Raw genomic sequence first — 18,855 nt, forward strand, 5'->3', positions numbered from 1 at the left:
AAGTGGGGCTGGAGATGGAGAGAAGGCTCAGTTGCTAAGAATACTTTCTGCTCTTTCAGAGGAACCAGGTTCAGTTTTCACCACCGACACGATGGCTTACAATCTCCTCTAATTCCAATTCTGTCTTCTGGTCTCCGTGGGTACTGCAAGTATATGCTACACATGTACATGCAGAGAGACACTCATACACATAGAACAAAAATAAATCTTCAAAAACAAAAACAAAGCTGGGTGTGGTGGCATGCAAGTTTTAGGACAGCCCGGGCTACCCAAAGAAACCCTGTTGGGGTGGTGGGGTGAGGGAAATAAAGCAAAAACAAACAGAAAGCCTACCAAACAAATACCAGGAGTTGGGAAAATGGCTCAGTGCAAGCATGAGGACCTGAGTTCAGATTCCCCACCACCTACAGTGAAAAAAATGTGTATTTCTTTTTTTCTTTCTCTTAGGGTCCGAGAGAAGTTCCATAAAAGACCACCAGGAGTGTTTATTATTTCCAACATGTGGTGGTGGGAAATGGCAACCCCAAGAACAGTTCACTGGCTCCTTTTTTTTTTTTTTTTTTTTGGTTTTTCGAGACAGGGTTTCTCTGTGTAGCTTTGCGCCTTTCCTGGGACTCACTTGGTAGTCCAGGCTGGCCTCGAACTCACAGAGATCCGCCTGGCTCTGCCTCCCGAGTGCTGGGATTAAAGGCGTGCGCCACCACCGCCCGGCTCACTGGCTCCTTTTAAGCAGGGAATTTAAGTTAGGGGAATTCCAGGGAGGAGGGATTAGCCTGAGGGCTGATTGGTGGAGCAAAGATTAGTCTAGGGCCAGATTGGTGGGAGGATCTAATGGTTAGGGACTTTCCAGCTGCAGGGTAGGGAAAGCTACTTTAGCCAACAGAAGACTATGGGGAACCTGCTGACTGCTTCCCGAGAACTGCGTGCTAGCTCCAGCTAGTTCCAGTAAACCGAAACTAAGGCCTGGTCCCCGGCAGAGCTGTTAGAAACCTGTCATGGCTCTGGTCTGGCTCCCTGGCCCTCTCACTTCACTTTTCTTTCTTTCTTTTTTTTTGTTTTTTGGGTTTTTTTTTTTGAGTTTTTGTTTGTTTGTTTGTTTGTTTTTTTCAAGACAAGATTTCTCTGTGCAGCCTTGGCTGTTCTGGAACTCGCTTCATACACAGACCTTGAAATCAGAGATCCGCCTGCTTCTGCCTCCTGTGTACTGGGATTAAAGGCGTGCGCCACCACCGCCTGGCTCTTTTTCCTGTTTTAGTTTCTGAGACAAGGTTGCTTTGTGTAGCCACGGCTGTCCTCATCCCCTGTAGCCTGGGCTGGCCCCAAAGGTCTGCAGTGTGCTGGGGTTCAAGGCATGCGCCGTCACCCCCTCCTCCTCTCGGCTTTGCATCTTTCTATTAGTAAACTATATTTATGACGTTTCCGTCCACAGATGTTACAGTAATTTTCCAGGTCATTTTATATTCATGCCGTTGGCTGCAATGCTGAGGCTCAATTTCCCCAACTAGATCACGCATTCCTAGCACACTGTTTTTATTTATTTATTATTTTTAATTACTTTATCTATGTTTTTAAGAAACGTATTTGCTTTGAGCCAGTTACTGGCTTCTTTCCCAGAAAACAGGGATCAGGTGTTGCCTAGCAACCTCCACTTAAGTTGGAATTCGCTTCTTTGCGAGGGAAAACAACTGCCCTGGCTTCCAAGTCGTCTGCAACTTTACAGTGTTGCCTGGCAACGTCGTTTTCCGAAGATGTGACTGGACCGCTCTCTCCGATCTGTTCCCGGTCAGAAAGACGAGAATTTATTAACTTAATCTCTGTGTGAGAACACAACGGCTGGGTACGCGTTGCCTAGCAACCTGGTTCCCCAACCTCCCCTTTAGCTCCGAGTCGGAAACTCGAGACCGACTCCAAGATGGTGGCCGGATGTGCCGTTTTCCAATTTATTTCGTGCTTGATATTGTGGACAAAAGTTTGTTCGCTCTCAAGAGGCCCCTAAAGGGGCTCATTGTGCCCATTCTGAGCGTTTCATGGTGTGGGCAGCGCCAGGGTAGGGATAAAACCGCCACGCCCGGGTGCCCAGCACAAACATGGCCGCCTTAGCATCAGCAGAGGCTGCCAGACGTCCGGCGCGGGTGCGCGCATCGCGCAGGCGCACTTCTGCTCGTCCCGGGACGGCAACAGCTACGGCGCTGGCGGCGGCGGCGCGGGGCATGGTCCCCGGATCCGAGGGCCCGTCTCGGGCCGGGGGCCTGGTGGCCGACGTGGTGTTTGTGATCGAGGGAACAGCAAACCTGGGGCCGTACTTCGAGGGACTCCGCAAGCATTACCTGCTGCCCGCCATAGAGTGAGTGAGGGCCCACCCCGCCTCCCTGTGCCCAAACCTGCAGCTTGGGCCGACGCCGCATTTTCCTGTCTTTGCAGGTACTTCAACGGGGGACCACCCGCGGAGACGGACTTCGGTGGAGACGTGAGTGTGCGGCCGCGTCTCGGGGAGGGGGCCGGTAGTCCCGAGCATGAGGGAGGTAGCTGGGTATGGACCTGATCTGAAGTTGGGAGGACCTGTTCCTTGCCGAAGACCTCGGTTTTAAAGTTCCTTTGTCCTGCCCTCCCAGTATGGTGGAACCCAGTATAGCCTTGTGGTGTTTAACACAGTGGACTGCGCACCAGAGTCCTACGTACAGTGTCACGCTCCTACCAGCAGCGCCTATGAGTTCGTCAGCTGGCTCGATGGCATCAAGTGAGCTTTCCCTCCGTTTTGGGCAGGTTGGGGACCCCCGGAGAGACCTCATGGTAGCCTGAGCTCTGCAGAGTGCGCCAGGGCCTGGAGTTCCTTCTGTGGGTGGGTCGTAGCTTACAATGTAGCTGAGGCTTGCCTTGAGTTCCTGATCTTCCTGCCTCCAATTTCTGGTTGCTGGGACTCCAGATGTGCCCTCATGACCAGCGCGTGAAGCCGGGCTGCCTGGAGTAGTCATGGTGCCTTTGAACACAACTCTCCCAGGTTGCTTTGTGTTGCCTGTTGCTTTCTGAGTTGGAGAAATCTGTAGGCCCTACATTTGTTCTTTATGCTATTGGGTGACCGTTGCCACATAATTTAGACTTCAAACTGAGCAGTTGCTTCCTTATGAAGCCATCTGTGAGTCAGGAACTCAGGATAAGTTCAACTGTGTGTTGGGTCTGGTCTCACAGGGCTGTGGTCATCCACTGCCTGGCATGTCTGGAAGAGCCACATCCAAGATGGCTTGCTCTGTGACTGTCGACAGAGCCTTAGTTTGCCACCTCACATGTTGATGCCCAGACTGGAACTGTCTCTGCTCAACGTGAATGGTTGAACCCAGAGGGCAAAGAGGAAGCTACCAGGGTTGTTTTTTTTTATTATTTATTTATTATTATTGTTTATTATGTATACAGTATTCTGTCTGCATGTGTCTCTGCAGGCCAGAAGAGGGCACCAGATCTCATTACAGGTTGTTGTGAGCCACCATGTGGTTGCTGGGAATTGAACTCATGACCTCTGGAAGAGTAGTCAGTGCTCTTAACTGCTGAGCCATCTCTCCAGCCCCGCTACCAGGGTTTTTGATGACTACGTGACACACCATCAACTTTTGTTACACCTGTATGGTAGGCGAGTCTGCCCTGTTCCAGGCAAGAATGGACAACCCAGGCAGTGGGATCCCTGGGGGCAGACCACCATAGCCTTGTATGTGAGTGACTGCTTTACTGCTTGCCCTGTTCTGCTTGGTTTACAAATAAGTAACAGTGTAGACTGCTGGATGCTGGAAGGGCCTCTGAAGCTAATCTTTCCATGTGGAATCCACAGTCTGGCCGTGGTCAAGGTTTATTTGACAGTGCTGATCTAGTCCCCACTGGTTCTTAACTTTCCTGCTTTGGTGAAGCAGGTGTGCTTTAAGTGTCTGCTGTGTCCTGGGTGTGTGTGTGTGTATAGATGGCGTGGAAAGCTGGCCTTCACTTCACTGGGAGGCTGTCAGATTAGTGGTTAAGCATGGCTTCCCATTCTAGGCGTTGTTGACACTTGGCACTTAAGTCTTTAAAAAAGACTGGTTTATTTTTGTTTGAGGTGTACAAGTGTTTTGCCTACATGTCTGTGTACCCCTTGTGTGCCTGATGCTCTTAGAGGCTAAAGAGGGTGTCAGATCCTTTGGAACTGGAGTTAAACAGCGTGAGCTGCCATGTGGGTGCTGGGAATCCACCCTGGGTCCTCCGGAAGAGCAGCCAGTGCTCTTTTGGTTTTTTATACAATTTTTTTTTTAATGCCAAATGCCGTTTATTGAAGGAGGGAGGAGGTCTTAAATACAGGCTTACAGCACAATGGGAGAACCTCAGAGGGCAGAAGTTCGCTACAGATGTTTTACAATCTTGCATCTAAGCTGTTAACGCCCAATATGCAGGATACACAGACAAGGAACCTCCCTTAAGCATTCAGGAGGGTGGAACCCGGCAGGGAATTAACATAGGGAGAATATCAAGGTCAAGGTCAGCAAGCAAGGCAACAGTTACCCAAAACGGGGGTCAGGGCCCTACAGGTCCCCCTTTTACTAGAAAATGGGCTTCTGACTTAGGTTGCGTGGGAGGTCAGCAGGTCACCTTACCCATCATGGAGACCCCTGCCCAGGCCACACAGGCACTCTGTCTTAGGTTGGTGAGCGCCCCCCCCCCCCCCCCCAGCAGCCAGTGCTCTTAACACTGATCCATTTCTCTAGCTCCCAGTCCATTTTTTAAATTGGAGACAGTGTCTTGTCAGGTTTTCCAGGCTAGCCACACAGTCCCTGTGTAGAAGAGCTGGCCTTTTACGCCCATCCTCCTTCCTCAGCTGCCTTAGTGTACCTGGCTTGGACTGGATCTTTATATATAAATTAATTAATTAATTAGGGTTTTTTTTGTTCTGGTTTTTTTTTTTTTTGGTTTTTTTGAGACAGGGTTTCTCTGTGTAGCTTTGCGCCTTTCCTGGGACTCGCTTGGTAGCCCAGGCTGGCCTCGAACTCACAGAGATCCTCCTGGCTCTGCCTCCCGAGTACTGGGATTAAAGGCGTGCGCCACCACCGCCCGGCACTGTTCTGTTTTTTGAGACAGGGTTTCTCTGTGTAGCTTTGGAGCCTGTCCTGGATCTCACTCTGTAGACCAGGCTGGCCTCAAATTCACAGAGATCCGACAGGGTCTGCCTCCTGAGTGCTGGGATTAAAGGTGTGCACCACCACTGCCCGGCAAGATTTTAATTTATTTTATGTGCATTGATGTTTTGTCTGTATGTCTGTTCAAGAGTGCCAGATCCTCTGGAACTGGTTACAGATAGTTCTAAGCTGCCGTGTGGATGTTGGAATTGAATCCGGGTCCTCTGAAAGAGCAGCTGGTGCTCTTAACCACTGAGCCATCTTTCTAGCTCCTGAAACTAGATAATTCTTTGTTGTGAGGCCTGTCCTGGTTGCTCTGGGATGTTGGGGTTTTTGTGTGTGCACGTGTGTTTGTGCTGCTGGGGATGGAACCCAGGGCTTTGTCCACGCTAGGCAAGGTCTTTGCCTCTGAGCCATGCCCCGGTACCTTGGAGAATGTTTAACAGTGTCCCTGGCCTTTACCTGCCAGCTGCCAGTGGCACCCCTGGAAAGTTGTCTCCAGGTGTTCGCAAGCATCTCCTAGAGGGCAAATGGCACCTTAGTTAGGAACTACTGGGCTAGATTGAGGTCCGACTTGAGTAACGGCCATCTGGAGTTCTGTGAAGCCCCAAGGTCCACACTGCTGCCTGTCAGGGTTAGTGCATATGAGGCCTCCATCACATTTGGTTAGAGGTGAGTCTGAGAACCAATGCCAGCCAGCCTGTTGTATTGAACTGCTTGGCTTGTAAGTTACTGGGTACATTTCTGTGTGAGGAACCTCCGTGACTCTTCTTATCAGCCAGTTGTCCTCTGCTTCCTGTTGCTGCCTCCAGTTCTGGACCTTGGTGGAAATCTAGGTACCTGTTGTTTCTCCTCTGGACTGCTTCCAAGTAGGGCCTGCCTCCTCAAGGCTTAAGGAGATAGCTGTGTAAACACAGTGAGTGATAGCTGCTGGGAAAGGCCCTCAGAGACACCAGACCTCCTTTGTTTTGTTTTTGAGACAGTGTTTCTCTGAGTAGTCCTGGCTGTTCTGGAACTCATTCTGTAGCCCAGGCTGGCCTCAAACTCACAGAGATCCGCCTGCCTCTGCCTCCCGAGAGCTGGGATTAAAGGTGTGCGCCACCACCGCCCGGCTGAGTTACTTTCTTAATTAAAATGTAGCTGGCAGCACTGAACAGCGTGTTCAGTAGACAGCTCCAGTGTGCAGCCTCCAGCACCCTCACAGTGCCAGGCAGGTACACCTCCGTTGTATCACATGTTCCTGTCACCCCAGTAGCTGTTTCCTATTCCCCCTGCCTCAGGCAGGTCTCAGAGAAGCTGAGCAATTTGTGGTTTGGAAGCTAGGTAGCAGGACTGGATGTAGGGTTGTCTTGTGTGTGGCCCCGCTCCAGCTCTGGCCTTACATTTTTTGCTGCAGCTGGACGTGGTAGTTTATGCCTTTACTCAGGAGGAGCAGTTCCAAGCCAACCTAAGCTATATAGTTCAAGGCCATTTTGGGCTACCTAAACCCAGTCTCAGAACCCAAAAAGTAACAGTAAAAATTCTTGCTGCTGCAGAAGAAGAGGGTGAGGGAGTAGGTGGTGAAGGACCAGGGCAGGGCAAGGTCCCTGTGACAGAAGGATGGGACAGGCTTCAAGCCCCAGGGTGCTTGGGCCTGAGGACACAGTGTGGAAATGCCTAGAGATTTCAAGTACATCTCTTCATCAAGCCATGCCCAAAACTTTGTGTGACCTCTACAAATTATAGAGCTGTAGCCAGAGACTGGGACTCCTGAGTGAAGGCCGCAAAGGTAGTCATGAAGGGTGGGGGTGGGGAGGAGCGGCTGTGGCGGTGGGTGTGGCTTCTACAGGGTCAGGAGGGCCTGTACCATGATGGTGGTGTCAGGTGGTTGGGCTTCCTGGAGGAGGGCATGCTGGGTACGTGTGAGGACAGATAATTTGGGGTTCCACCCAGACCAGAATGTAGTAGCTTTAGAGAGGAGTCTGGACAAAGACAGGTGCATCAGCCGTTCCGTGAGCCTGGCAGACAGAAGACACAGCAAGAGTGTAGGCCCAGCCAAAGGCCTTACTGGCTGGACAGCCATTTATTCATTTACCAACTATTTCTGCCGTAGGCCTCTTGGGGGCCACACAGGTCGGCCAGGTGGTGACGAGAATGAGAGGCTCAGACCCTGTCCCTGTCGGACATTGCGGGTGGATTCCTAGGTGGTGGCCGTGGGAAGGCGCCAGAAGCTGTGTGTGTGTGTGTGTGTGTGTGTGTGTGTGTGTGTGTGTGTGTGTGTGTGTGTGTGAAAACAGGGCGGAGGCTGAAAGTCCAAGGCCACAGTATTGGCTCCTGAAACTCGGGAGAGGCTCCTTCCTGACCTCTCTGGCTGCTGGTGGCCCCTTGGTCTTCCTATGGCCTGTCCACATCTGCTCCCATCTGCCCCTTTTTCTTTTCTTTTCAAGATTTATTATTATGTACACAGAAGAGGGCACCAATTCTCATTACAGATGGTTGTGAGCCACCATGTGGGTGCTGGGAATTGAACTCAGGACCTCTGGAAGAGCAGTCAGTGCTCTTAACCCCTGAGCCATCTCTCCAGCCCGTCTTCCCCTTTTTCCTAGTGACGGAAGTGACCCTGAATTGGGGTCCTGTGACTACTTCTGTCTCTTTCATTCCTGGTCTGGAGACTGTTTCCAGGAAGGTAACACTGAGTTACTGTGGCTAACCTGACCATTATCACTGTGAGTACATTCCACCGTAGCACTACAGGGGTGGGGCGCTGTCTTCTGATAGGGCTCCTCCTCCTCCCCTGCTTTAGGAGACCGAGGGAGGAGGATTGCCAGCCTGTTTCTAAAAGGCTGGAGAGATGGATGGCTCAATAGGTAAGAGCACTGGCTGCTTTTCCAGAGGACCCAGGTTTGATTCCCAGCACCCACTTGGTGGTTCACAACCACCTATAACTCTAGTTTCTGGGACCTGATCCCTCTCCTGGCCTTGGAGGCCATCAGGCATGTGTGTGGTGTACAGACATCCAGGCAAAACACCATGCACATAAAATATAAGAAAACCCAGCCAAAGCCAGACAGAGTAATGCACACCTTTAACCCCAGCGCTTGGGAGGTAGAGGCAGGGTGATGTCTGTGAGTTCGAAGTCACCCTGGTTTAGTTCTAAGTGAGTTGCAGGACAGCCAGAGCTACACAGTGAGACGAAGAAAAGAAGGGAACAAACCAGTGAAGCGGGTGGCCCATCAGGGAAGGACAGCAGTGGACGGTCAGGGCGTTGGGCACACCAGGACTGAGGCACAGGGCTGCCTCCGTGTCCTGGGTCCGCCTCCTCCCTCTCTGATACCCTTTCCTATCTTGTTCTCCCTGCCCAGCCCTGCTGTGTCACCAAGTAAATCTCGGGGACGGCACCCCTCACACGGCGCAGCGCGGTGTGGGAGGGGTGGGAGGGAGAGTGCTGACTGCCTGTGTCCCTCAGGTTCATGGGCGGTGGGGGTGAGAGCTGCAGCCTCATTGCCGAAGGCCTGAGCACCGCCCTGCAGCTGTTTGATGACTTCAAGAAGATGCGTGAACAGATGTGAGTGCACCCACCTCCTGGGAAGTCCTCCTCCGTGCCCCCGACCAGCTGGGGACCTCCCTCCTGTGCCCTTGCCCAGTAGGTGACTTAAAACTGTCACTAAACCCAAGGGCCTCAGTGTTGTCAGCCGCAAATGGTCCTAGTGGGTGAGGGCGTGACCTTCAGCTGCGGCTGGCCTTGAGTCCCTGCTCCACTCCTTGACTTTGTCCCTGGCAGTGGCCAGACACACCGAGTCTGTCTCCTCATCTGCAATTCGCCCCCATACCTGCTGCCTGCTGTGGAGAGCACCACGTACTCAGGCTGTACAACCGAGAGCCTGGTGCAGAAGATAGGGGAGGTGAGCTGGGTGCCGAGCAGGAGGGCCGCACCCCTGCTTGTGAGGGGAGGACGGGTTCGCACCTCTGGATCCCAGGCTGGGTCTGAAAACCAGAGTCAACAAATAGGCAAGAACTCTATGTCTTCTTAAGATTGTCTCTGCTCAGAATCCTCTGGGAAACCAGTGACAGGTCTGCCGTCCACTGCCCAACAGTCTGATGAAAGTTGGGGTCTGAGGGCCAGACTGTCCCACAGGAAGTGGGGGAAGAGGCTGGCCCCACCACACTGATGGAGGCCCCGTTCTTACCTTGTTCCTTCCTGCAGCGTGGTATCCACTTCTCCATTGTTTCTCCAAGAAAGCTGCCAGCCCTTCGGCTTCTGTTCGAGAAGGCAGCTCCTGCCCTGCTGGAACCATTGCAGGCGCCAGCAGATGTGAGCCAGGACCCGAGGCACATGGTGCTAGTGCGTGGGCTCGTCCTGCCTGGTGAGGCTTGAGTATGGTACATGGAGGAGGCTCCTCTTTAAGCCCTCTCTTAATATGGACTGTGGATATCCCTACCCTAACCCTGTCTCTCGGGCCTCGGTTGTCTTTCCTGTGCTCAGTTGGTGGCAGCTCAGCTCCAGGCCCTCTGCAGCCCAAGCAACCAGTTCCTCTGCCACCAGCTCCATCCTCAGCGGCCACACTCTCAGCAGCACCCCCACAGGCTCTGCCCCCTGTCCCACCACAGTACCAGGTAAGGTTGTTATGGGGACCCAACTCCTGGAGCCTTGCAGAGCCATGGCCTCGTGGGAGGCCCTAATGAAACATTGGGGTTACAGTGTGAAGGGCCCCACAGGCCAGGGAATGGCCCCTGTGGTAATGGAGTCCAGAGCCCCTGGGTCATGGAGCTGTGCGTAGTTGTAGGGTGCATGGTCTTCTCCCCTTGGGCAGGTCCCCGGGAACCTCAGTGCTGCTCAGGTGGCTGCACAGAACGCCGTGGAGGCTGCCAAGAACCAGAAGGCCGGGATGGGCCCCCGCTGTGAGTCCTGGAAGAGACGGGGTGTGGGGCGGGGCCGGGGGTGTTCACTGGCTTTCTGACCCTGCTGCCCACTCATGCTTGTCTTTTCCACAGTCTCACCCATCAACCCTCTCCAGCAAGCAGCTTCAGGAGTGGGGCCCCCCTTCAGCCAAGCCCCAGCACCTTCGTTGGCTCCTGGGCCTCCTGGAGCCCCGAAGCCACCTCCTGCTTCCCAGCCTAGCCTAGTCTCCACTGTGGCCCCTGGACCAGGCCTGGCACCCACTGCGCAGTCTGGGGCTCCATCTATGGTAGGTGTCCTCCTAGCACCCAGCCCTATCCCCTACCCCAGGGATGCATGGTAGGTGGGAAGGATGCGGCCTCGTGCAAGGGGCCTGGGACAACATCTCGAAGCTCATAGCTGGGCTTTGCAGCTCTGGGGCAGGAATGTGGGCCTTGAACTGTTCTGAGGTGCCCTGTAGTTCTTGGGATCTGGTTCTTCATGATTGGCATGCCTGGTGGTGGTGTAAAGGGAGGGACCTTTGTCCGGCCCCTGTTAGGGTGGCCACTCCTTGAGATGGTATGTCCCTCATTGCCATCTGTCCTCAGCAGGCAGGCGCTGTAGCCCCAGGGGGGGTCAGTGGTCCTTCACCAGCCCAGCTTGGGGCTCCTGCACTTGGTGGGCAGCAGTCAGTGTCCAACAAGCTCCTGGCCTGGAGTGGGGTCCTCGAGTGGCAGGAGGTGAGTAGATTTGAGAGCTTGTTGGGCCTGTGGAAAGTGGGTGGCTCCCAGAGTGATGAGCACTTGCAGCTGGAGGTTAGTCCAGAGGAAATCGAGGCTCTGTGGACCAGGTGTCACAGTTGGGCTTTAAGAGTTATGTCGAGCTGGGCCGTGGTGGCGCACACCTTTAATCCCAGCACTCAGGAGGCAGAGGCAGGTGGATCTCTGTGAGTTCAAGGCCAGCCTGGTCTACAGAGTGAGTTCCAGGACAGCCACAGCCAGAGACGTATACTGAGATCCTATCTCAGAAAACAAAACAAAACAAAAAAAAAACAAAATATTTATGTTGAAGCTCAGTAGTTGAACAATTGCCTACCAGGTACAAGGCCTCCATTCCCAATCTCTCTCTCTCTCTCTCTCTCTCTCTCTCTCACACACACACACACACACACACACACACACACACACACACACAGCAAAACCTAGAATTTGGGCTTCCAGCAGGGCCCCAGATATTATGGCTTCTGGAAGACAGTGATTATAAGATTTTGGGCCCAGAGAAGGGGCCCAAAATTTGTGGACTTTGGGAGCCTGAGTGTGAGGTTGCTGGGAAGGTAGAGGAATTGGGAGGCTGCGGGGCTGGTAGAGGTTGAGTCAGGAGGCCGTGGCTGATTCACCCTTTCTCTTTAGAAACCAAAGCCTGCATCTGTGGATGCCAACACCAAGCTGACGAGGTCTCTGCCTTGCCAGGTCTATGTGAACCATGGAGAAAACCTGTAGGTATTCCGTCAAGGGACGGGGGCAGGTTCAGCATGTCCCCTCTCCTGACTCTCCTCTTTCTCTCCTAGGAAGACTGAGCAGTGGCCCCAGAAATTAATCATGCAGCTCATCCCTCAGCAACTGCTGGTGAGTCCTGCCAGGCCAAGACCTGCCTCACCCTTACCCCTTGTTCCCCACATAATGCTTCCCCTACCATGTGTTGCCCCCATATGATGCCTGTATGTTTCCAGACCACCCTGGGCCCGCTGTTCCGGAACTCAAGAATGGTTCAGTTCCACTTCACCAACAAGGACCTGGAGTCCCTCAAAGGCCTCTACCGCATCATGGGCAATGGCTTTGTGAGTGGTGGGCAGTGGGTGGGCACTAACGTCTGCCCCTATTCTGCTGACTCTGAGAACCCCAGGGACCTGAGCCCAGCAGCTGCTGTCTTGCCTTGTGTTTCATTTATGGTGCCACAGATTGGACCTGGGCCTTGTCTAACCACATGTTCTGGCTCCTGCTGCATCCCTGTCCCATGGGACCGTTTTTTTTGTTGATTTGGACATCCACCTGGACATCCTCCTGCCTCAGGTCCTGAGGGCTGGATTTGTAGCCATGTGCGGTCAGGCCTGGCTTCTCTGGCCCTGCTCTTATCTGTATCCCCAGGTGGTTGCGTCGGGCCTGCCCTCATGACTCAGAAGCTGTTGCATCAGTGGAGGCACCTTCCACGTCCGCTCACCTTCCTGGGTGCTAGCGGGCTGGAACTTGTGTTCGGGGAAGACACAAGTGCCGGTGTGCGTGGGATTAGGGCACAGTGCCTTCTCTGCCCAGCTTCTTCCCCAGGCGGAGAGTACCGTTGGTCATCAGCCTCTCAGCCCTTTGCACCTCAGCTGAGGTTGTTGCCTGCTGCACTTGTTTCCTGTCTGTGGGATTCTGCTGGGGCTGTTGGCAGAAAGCTCAGCTGGGCCCAGAACCCTCTATGGTGTGGCCTGTCTGCTGGCTTCCTCAGTGCAAACACTGAATTCTGGGGGAGCGTTCCAAGGTTGAGTAGCAGGAACTGGTGTTCTTGCTGCAGAACAGGACCCGAGGGGGAGCTCAGTGATATCACTGCCTAGGCCTCTCACAGGCCCAAGATAATTACCTCAGCTTCTCAGTGCCCTTTAAGCATTCGGGAAGAGGCGATGACTGTAATCTCCTGTAGGAAATGAGAAATGTCAAAACTTCCGGCCAGGCCCCCTTTTATCTGGGCCGGAGCTGGGTCCCTACGCTGCAGCCCTGTAGGGAGGACATTCACCAGTGCCCTGGCCTGGTTGGCGCTGCCTCTTCTGTGCTGGACTGTGAAAAGGAGAGGGGTGTGTGGTGGTGGGCACCGTTGCAGGTCCCGAGAAGTAAACCCAGGTAGACAAAGCCAGTTCCCTGAGAGCCTGTGGGGAGACTCCCAAAGTGGCTGTCTTGTGATGTTGCTGTTCTCTGGTCCATGCTGGTAGGCACTGGCGGAGAGACAGAGCCACCCTCAAGGGTCTAGCCCCGACTTCCTGGCATCCTCCCCAGCAGAGCCCTTTCCAGTGTGAGTTGGGGAGGCAGCCCAGCGCTGTGCAGAGTGAGGCATGACTGGAGACAGTCAGGGTCACCATGGGCTTCTCCCGAGTGGTCAGCAAGTGCCCGGGCTTCCTCTGCCCTTTGAGTGCCTGTCACTCTGTGTCTTGGTTCCAGGGCAGCTGCCAAGCTGACCCGCTCTCCTGGCCTTGTGTGGTGAGACCTCCCTGCCTCTTGCCCATCGGGCTTGTAGACGTTTATGGAATGAGGTGGGGTATCCTGTGCCTCTCTGGTAGGCTGCCTCTGAAGAGTCTCTGTCTGCAGGCGGGCTGCGTGCACTTCCCACATACAGCCCCGTGTGAGGTGCGCGTGCTGATGCTCCTGTACTCGTCTAAGAAGAAGATCTTCATGGGTCTCATCCCCTACGACCAGAGCGGCTTTGTCAACGGCATCCGCCAGGTCATCACCAACCACAAGCAGGTCCAGCAGCAGAAGCTGGAGCAGCAGCGAGGGGTGAGTGTGGAGATGGCAAGCCAGTGTCCTCTCAGCTCCCCAGAGCCCGCTCAGCCAGCCACCATGGCCTCCTGTCTCTGATGCCAAGATAGCTTACCCGAGTCCCAGGTCCCCCTGAGTGTGTCCTAGCAAAGCAGCTTTTGTCCCTTCTCTGTCCACGTCAGTCCCTGACGCAGGCCTGCCTTGATGACCAGGCAGGGTGCGATGCACCTCCTCGATGGTGTATCCCCAGAGAAAAGCACCCTGCTCCTGCACACCAGGTCCTCCAGCAGGTTCAGACCGCCTTCCCTCACCACTGACCTGTCCTCTCTGTCCCCGTGCAGGTGGGGGCACAGCAGGCGCCTCCAGGCCTGGGCCCCATTCTGGAGGACCAAGCGAGGCCCCCGCAGAGTCTAGTGAGGACTCGGGCGGGGACTGCTCGGGTTGGGGGTGGGGCCGGTGGAGTTGGGGCAGCTACCCTACTGCCTGTCCTTCCTCATGTTGTCTGTTCCCCAGCTCCAGCTCCGTGCACCACAGCCCCAGCCTCAGGGTGCTGTGGGGGCCTCTGTGGCTACAGGGCAGCCCCAGCCCCAAGGGACGGCCCAGGCCCCGACAGGGGCACCCCAGGGTCCTCCAGGAGCAGCCCCTGGCCCACCTCCTTCTGGACCCATCCTTCGGCCCCAGAACCCTGGGGCCAACCCCCAGTTGCGGAGCCTCCTTCTTAACCCACCACCGGTGAGACTTGGGACTAGGCCAGCAGGGGTTACAGGTTCTTCCCCAGGATCTCTGGAGGAGGAGGTGGGCTATACCAGCAGGGCCTTCCTGGAGCACAGGCTGGGTCCCCTGAGCCGTCCTTTGTCTTTCTCAGCCCCAGACTGGGGTACCCCCACCCCAGGCCTCCCTCCACCATCTGCAGCCTCCAGGGGCCCCTGCACTGCTGCCACCACATCAGAGCCTGGGGCAGCCCCAGCTGGGGCCGCAACTCCTGCACCCTCCACCTGCCCAGTCTTGGCCCACACAGCTTCCGCAGCGGGCTCCACTGCCAGGTAAGGGTGTTCCAGGGGAGGGCGGGGGTTTATGCTGAGAGTTCCTGCAGCCACTGGCAAGGAACCCATTACCCCATAGCTCTAGGGGGCTCACAGGGCCATTGGGAAGCTCAGCCGTGGGAGCAGGGCCTCGGTGAGAGAGAAGAACCTCCCACAACCTTCTCCGCTGTCCTGGGGTGCTAGAAGATGTCTTAGGGTCAGGGAAGCTGCTGGGGGAAGGATCCCAAAGGGACAAAGGAAAGTGTCTGCATCTAGTTGGGCTTACAAGGATCTTGGCTCTGGCGGTCCCTGGAGCTTCCTAGAAACTTGACTGCCTTGTGTTCCCTGAAGAGGTGGGATGAGAGGCCCAGGGTCCTCAATGGCCCCAGGGACCACTGGGAGATGCAGTCCCTTCCCCACTGCCCCCCAGGTCAGATGCTGCTGAGCGGGGGTCCCCGGGGCCCGGTCCCCCAGCCGGGCCTGCAGCCCAGCGTCATGGAGGACGACATCCTCATGGACCTCATCTGAACCCAACACCCAATAAAGTTCCTTTTAACGATGCCCGGCTCCCGTCACTGACGCCCCTAGGCCTGTCTTTGCTCTCGCCTTGCAGACTCCCCAAGGCCCCGGCTGGGTGATGCTGGGCCGGGGTGAGTTGGAGGCAGCATGGTGTGGCCTGGTTCTGGGAGGCTCAGAGGCAGGTGGGCAGGTAGTGTACAGCTCCTGTGCACTCGAGGGGTTCCAGAGCCCAGAATGCCTCTGACCCAGCCAGGGTTCCGAGGAGCCTGGAAGGAGAAGCAGCAGTTGGGAGCCAGGAGGGACCTAGGTGCAGATAGCGAAAGCCACACAAAAGGGACATGCAGGGTTAGGAAGTGGAGGCTCCTGGAACATGAGCGTTATAGGGAGGAGCCAGAGCTGGAGAGTCCAGACTGGAATGCTTGAGATTTGTCCTGGGGACGCAGGACCACGGAGACTGCCAGTGGGGCTGGTGTCAGAAAGGCTCGATGGTGTGTAAGAGCAGGGCAGGCAAGAGGCAAGGTCACGGGACTGCTGAGGTGACATGCCACACCAGCAAGTCAGGATGTCCCACGGGACAGTGTGTGCCGTGCTTGAAGCTGTAACACTCAAGGCTGCACAGAGCAGGCGCTGGGTTCCAGGGGGAGGTGCGGGGAGGCGGGGAAGCCCCTGTCTGCAGGTATTTGTCACACAGGCACATGGTAACTGTGAGTGGGGTCTGTGCCTGGACTACCACCGCCTGGCTTTGGGACACTGGTTAATATGCAGGTCCCCCACCCGCCCTAGGAGAGAGGCTGCAGTCTGTGGCCCGTGGGCCACCACAGATGAGTTTTGTTTGGCCTTCCCTGTGTTTGCATGCGTCACTTCCTTCCAGTCAGCTGTAAACTCGAGTGAAATTCTCACACACGCACAATTACTCCTCGACGTGCCCGAAGCCCGACAGCCCGGGCCCTCCCTTCTGCCTGGCAATACTAGCTGGCTCCGCCCCATCAGTGGGGCGCCTGCTCTTGGGTTCGCCACAGTCCCCACCACTCTCTCTTGCTCTTCCACGGTGAGGCCGGGGCCCTGCCTCAGTCACGGGGCTGGCACCGTGGTGGTTCTGTGGTAGCATTCAGAGAAAAGTGAAATCTTTCTTGTACCCATGTCTCCTTCAAAAGTGGCCAAACGAAAGAAAGAAGGAGAGGGCCGCGTGTTTCGAGAAAAGTGGGAGCGAGACTATTTCTTTGTGGAAGTGAAGAGCATGCCTACGTGCTTAATATGCAAAAAAAACGTGTCAGTGCTGAAAGAGTACAACCTGAAGCGTCACTATGAGTCCCAGCACAGTAAGAACTACGACCAGTACACAGCGCAGAGCCGCGACCTGCTCCTGCAGGAGCTGAAAAGGGCCCTCCGAGCCAGCGAGGCTTTGGAGAGCCAGGAGTAGGCGCCCTGGAGTGATGTGGAAAGAGCTCCCGTGTCCTGACCAGAGCTCCGTCCTCAAGGCTGTCCTGTGAGTCTGACCAGCGTCTGCAGGCTGAGGCACACAGGAGTCAGAGGCCTCATGGGGTCCAGTTGCCAGACCCACAGCTGTGGCCTTTTGATGGCTGTGCAGAAACTCTGACCACATGGCTAGCTTTATTTATTTGTGGTGGCGGTTATCTCCATGCAGCTGAAGAAGAAGTCTGAGGCGGCACCTGGCCAGCCCCTCACTTTGAAGTGGCTCGCTCTTGTGTATGCACACACATCAGAATTCATAAGCACAACTACAGCCCTGTAATGGTGATCGGGCCCTCCATCAGAGGGGGCCATCCCGTACCTCGATCCCAAGTGGCACTGTTTGTCAAGGACCCAGGTCAGGTCCTAGCCTCAATCACCAGGAATTCAGATGCACCACGACGCCTTGACTCTGGCCTTCTGTGCTTGAACTAAGCCAACCATCTGAGACCAGGAAGTGCAGGAAATCCAAATTGCCGCGCTTGGTTCATCTCAAAGTGTGCAGAGCCATGCCCTGGTTCCCTGGAGGTCAGTTAGAAACTTGTGGTTGAGGTTCCCACCCTCTGAACACTGAATCTCTCTCAGCAGGGATATTCACAAACAGCTCCTGAATGTATGACTGTGGTGTGGTCCTGGCAGACGGATGCCACTGGCCTGGAACAGTGGAACTGCTAACCCTTGCTGCAGCTGGTTTCTGGAAATGAGGTGGCCAGAACCAGTCACCCACACTGTGAGACCCAAGACCAAGCCCCCCGAGGGCCGTACTCTACTTGAACCTGAGCTAACGCTGGCTAGCTCGCTCTTCCTGATTGTGTGAACGCAGACCACAGTGCAAGCTGCCGTGCATCAGGGTGCTTGCAATTCTGCAATATGGCGAGGTTCCTCCACCTCTGCCCAGCAGTGTCCCAAGTGTCTGGCTGCCCACACTTGTGACAGTCACTGTTTTCATTACAGACCTAAATAAAAACTCCATTTTAAGGATCAAGGTTGAATTCTCATCTGCCCATCTCTGTCCCATGCAAGACCTAGCATTGACATCTGGGTGTAGAAGGGCAGGTGTTAACCTTCCAGCCTCTACTCAAAGGCACAAGAGAATTACAAGAGAGAAATTTTAATAACTAAATATTTCTATTTTTCAATTTGTATTTTTTCAATTTTGAATTTAAAGTATGGACTCTAGTATCATACGTGTTTGTGTTGTGTTCCATGCATTCACCATAGCTCAGTAAAGATCCAATTTGATTATCCTTCTGGCCGTGGGCTTTCCTTCTCCCTGACAATCCACCCACTCGTGTGGCAGCCTGGCCCCTGCCAGCTCGTGAGCTGCTGCACCTGCCCTGGGGTCTGGCTGGGAGGGGCTGGGAGTCCTCTTGTCCTTCGAGGCCCCTCCCCTGGGTGATTCTCACAAATGAAAGACAGAATAGGGGACCCAGGTGGCAGCTGAAGACGTGAAGGGCCATGCAGCCAGTGCGTGCCCGTGGCTCTGAGACATGGGATGCTAGGGACTGTGGCGAACCTGGAGAACACTTGCCCCACCTGACGGCCTTCAAACCAACACCACACACACTGAGGACCAAACAAAATCTGCTGTGGGTCTCATGAGACCACCAGGCCACCCTTTTGCGACCTCTGGAAGAACAGCTCCAGAGCCGGGACAGCCTCGATGGAGACCCGTGTGTGAGGGGTGGGCAGGGGGCAGGAAGTTGGGAGAAGCAGGCAGGCTTTCTGCAGGTGAACTGAGTGATCAATAAGAGGAGAACAGGGAGGCACCAGGCCGAAGATCTAGGGAAACTGGGTTTGCCCTCCAAAGGAATTGCTTGGGAATGGCTGTGGGCGGCTTGGCAGTGAAGAATGGGTACTGCTCTTGCAGAGGATCTGAGCTCAGTCCCCAGCACCCACATCCTGCGACTCTCAAACACGTAAGTTCACCATGCCTGCGCTCTGCCGGAAGCATACTTTGCTATAGTTATAAGTAATCACTTTTGGGGTTCATGTCAGGTTAGTAGTGCCACATTGGACCAAAATCGTTCAGTTCCAGGAGGAACTGACTCCTCTGGCCTCCAAAGACACCTACGCACATGCATACACACAGAATTAAAAATAGGTCTCACAAGAAAAGAATCGTTGAGACACAGACTTGTCCTGCCATCTACTCAACAGGCCGCCTTTGAACCTCCCCTCCATGTGTCAGTATTGCCCTGCCCAGGACTCTGAAGGCAGAAAGGCTGTGATGCAGCACACAGGAAGGAGAGCTGGGGACTGTGGTCACTGACCAAAATACACTCAAAGCAAAATGTAGCCAAACCTCATAACACAAACCAACCAGTTCACACGGGGAGTCAGCCTGGGAAGGG

The 18,855-nt window shown here is 54.8% G+C and overlaps 1 protein-coding gene across 7 annotated transcripts; it reads left to right on the forward strand.

The window, feature by feature from the left end:
• The first annotated feature begins 2,141 nt into the window (after positions 1–2,141).
• Med25 (mediator complex subunit 25) lies at positions 2,142–17,748 on the forward strand. 7 transcript variants are annotated; one of them, XM_052763011.1, is made up of 18 exons: positions 2,142–2,344; positions 2,422–2,467; positions 2,613–2,737; positions 8,572–8,670; positions 8,887–9,007; positions 9,310–9,469; positions 9,589–9,719; positions 9,917–10,004; positions 10,098–10,291; positions 10,590–10,721; positions 11,391–11,476; positions 11,549–11,606; positions 11,711–11,818; positions 13,320–13,508; positions 13,832–13,903; positions 14,004–14,222; positions 14,356–14,533; positions 16,186–17,748. In XM_052763011.1, exons 1-18 carry the CDS (start codon positions 2,211–2,213, stop codon positions 16,449–16,451), a joined length of 2,406 nt encoding a protein of 801 aa, XP_052618971.1. In that variant the 5' UTR covers positions 2,142–2,210; the 3' UTR covers positions 16,452–17,748. The 7 variants fall into 7 exon arrangements, with proteins under 7 accessions (XP_052618971.1, XP_052618972.1, XP_052618973.1 ...); XM_052763012.1 differs by having other exon boundaries at positions 2,143–2,344; positions 10,593–10,721; XM_052763014.1 differs by lacking the exon at positions 16,186–17,748 and adding an exon at positions 14,943–15,072 and having other exon boundaries at positions 2,144–2,344.
• Positions 17,749–18,855: the final 1,107 nt, after the last annotated feature.

Source organism: Peromyscus californicus, unplaced genomic scaffold (assembly GCF_007827085.1).
Source record: "Peromyscus californicus insignis strain IS unplaced genomic scaffold, ASM782708v3 Scaffold_4__1_contigs__length_199733344, whole genome shotgun sequence".
Classification (NCBI taxonomy): domain Eukaryota; kingdom Metazoa; phylum Chordata; class Mammalia; order Rodentia; family Cricetidae; genus Peromyscus; species Peromyscus californicus.

Coding starts and splice junctions, on each gene's coding strand:
- Med25 (XM_052763011.1), top strand. CDS start 2,211: ATGGTCCCCGGATCCGAGGGCCCGTCTCGGGCCGGGGGCCTGGTGGCC. Junction 2,468..2,612: donor AGACGGACTTCGGTGGAGAC/GTGAGTGTGCGG, acceptor CTGCCCTCCCAG/TATGGTGGAACCCAGTATAG. Junction 14,534..16,185: donor GCAGCGGGCTCCACTGCCAG/GTAAGGGTGTTC, acceptor CTCCTTCAAAAG/TGGCCAAACGAAAGAAAGAA.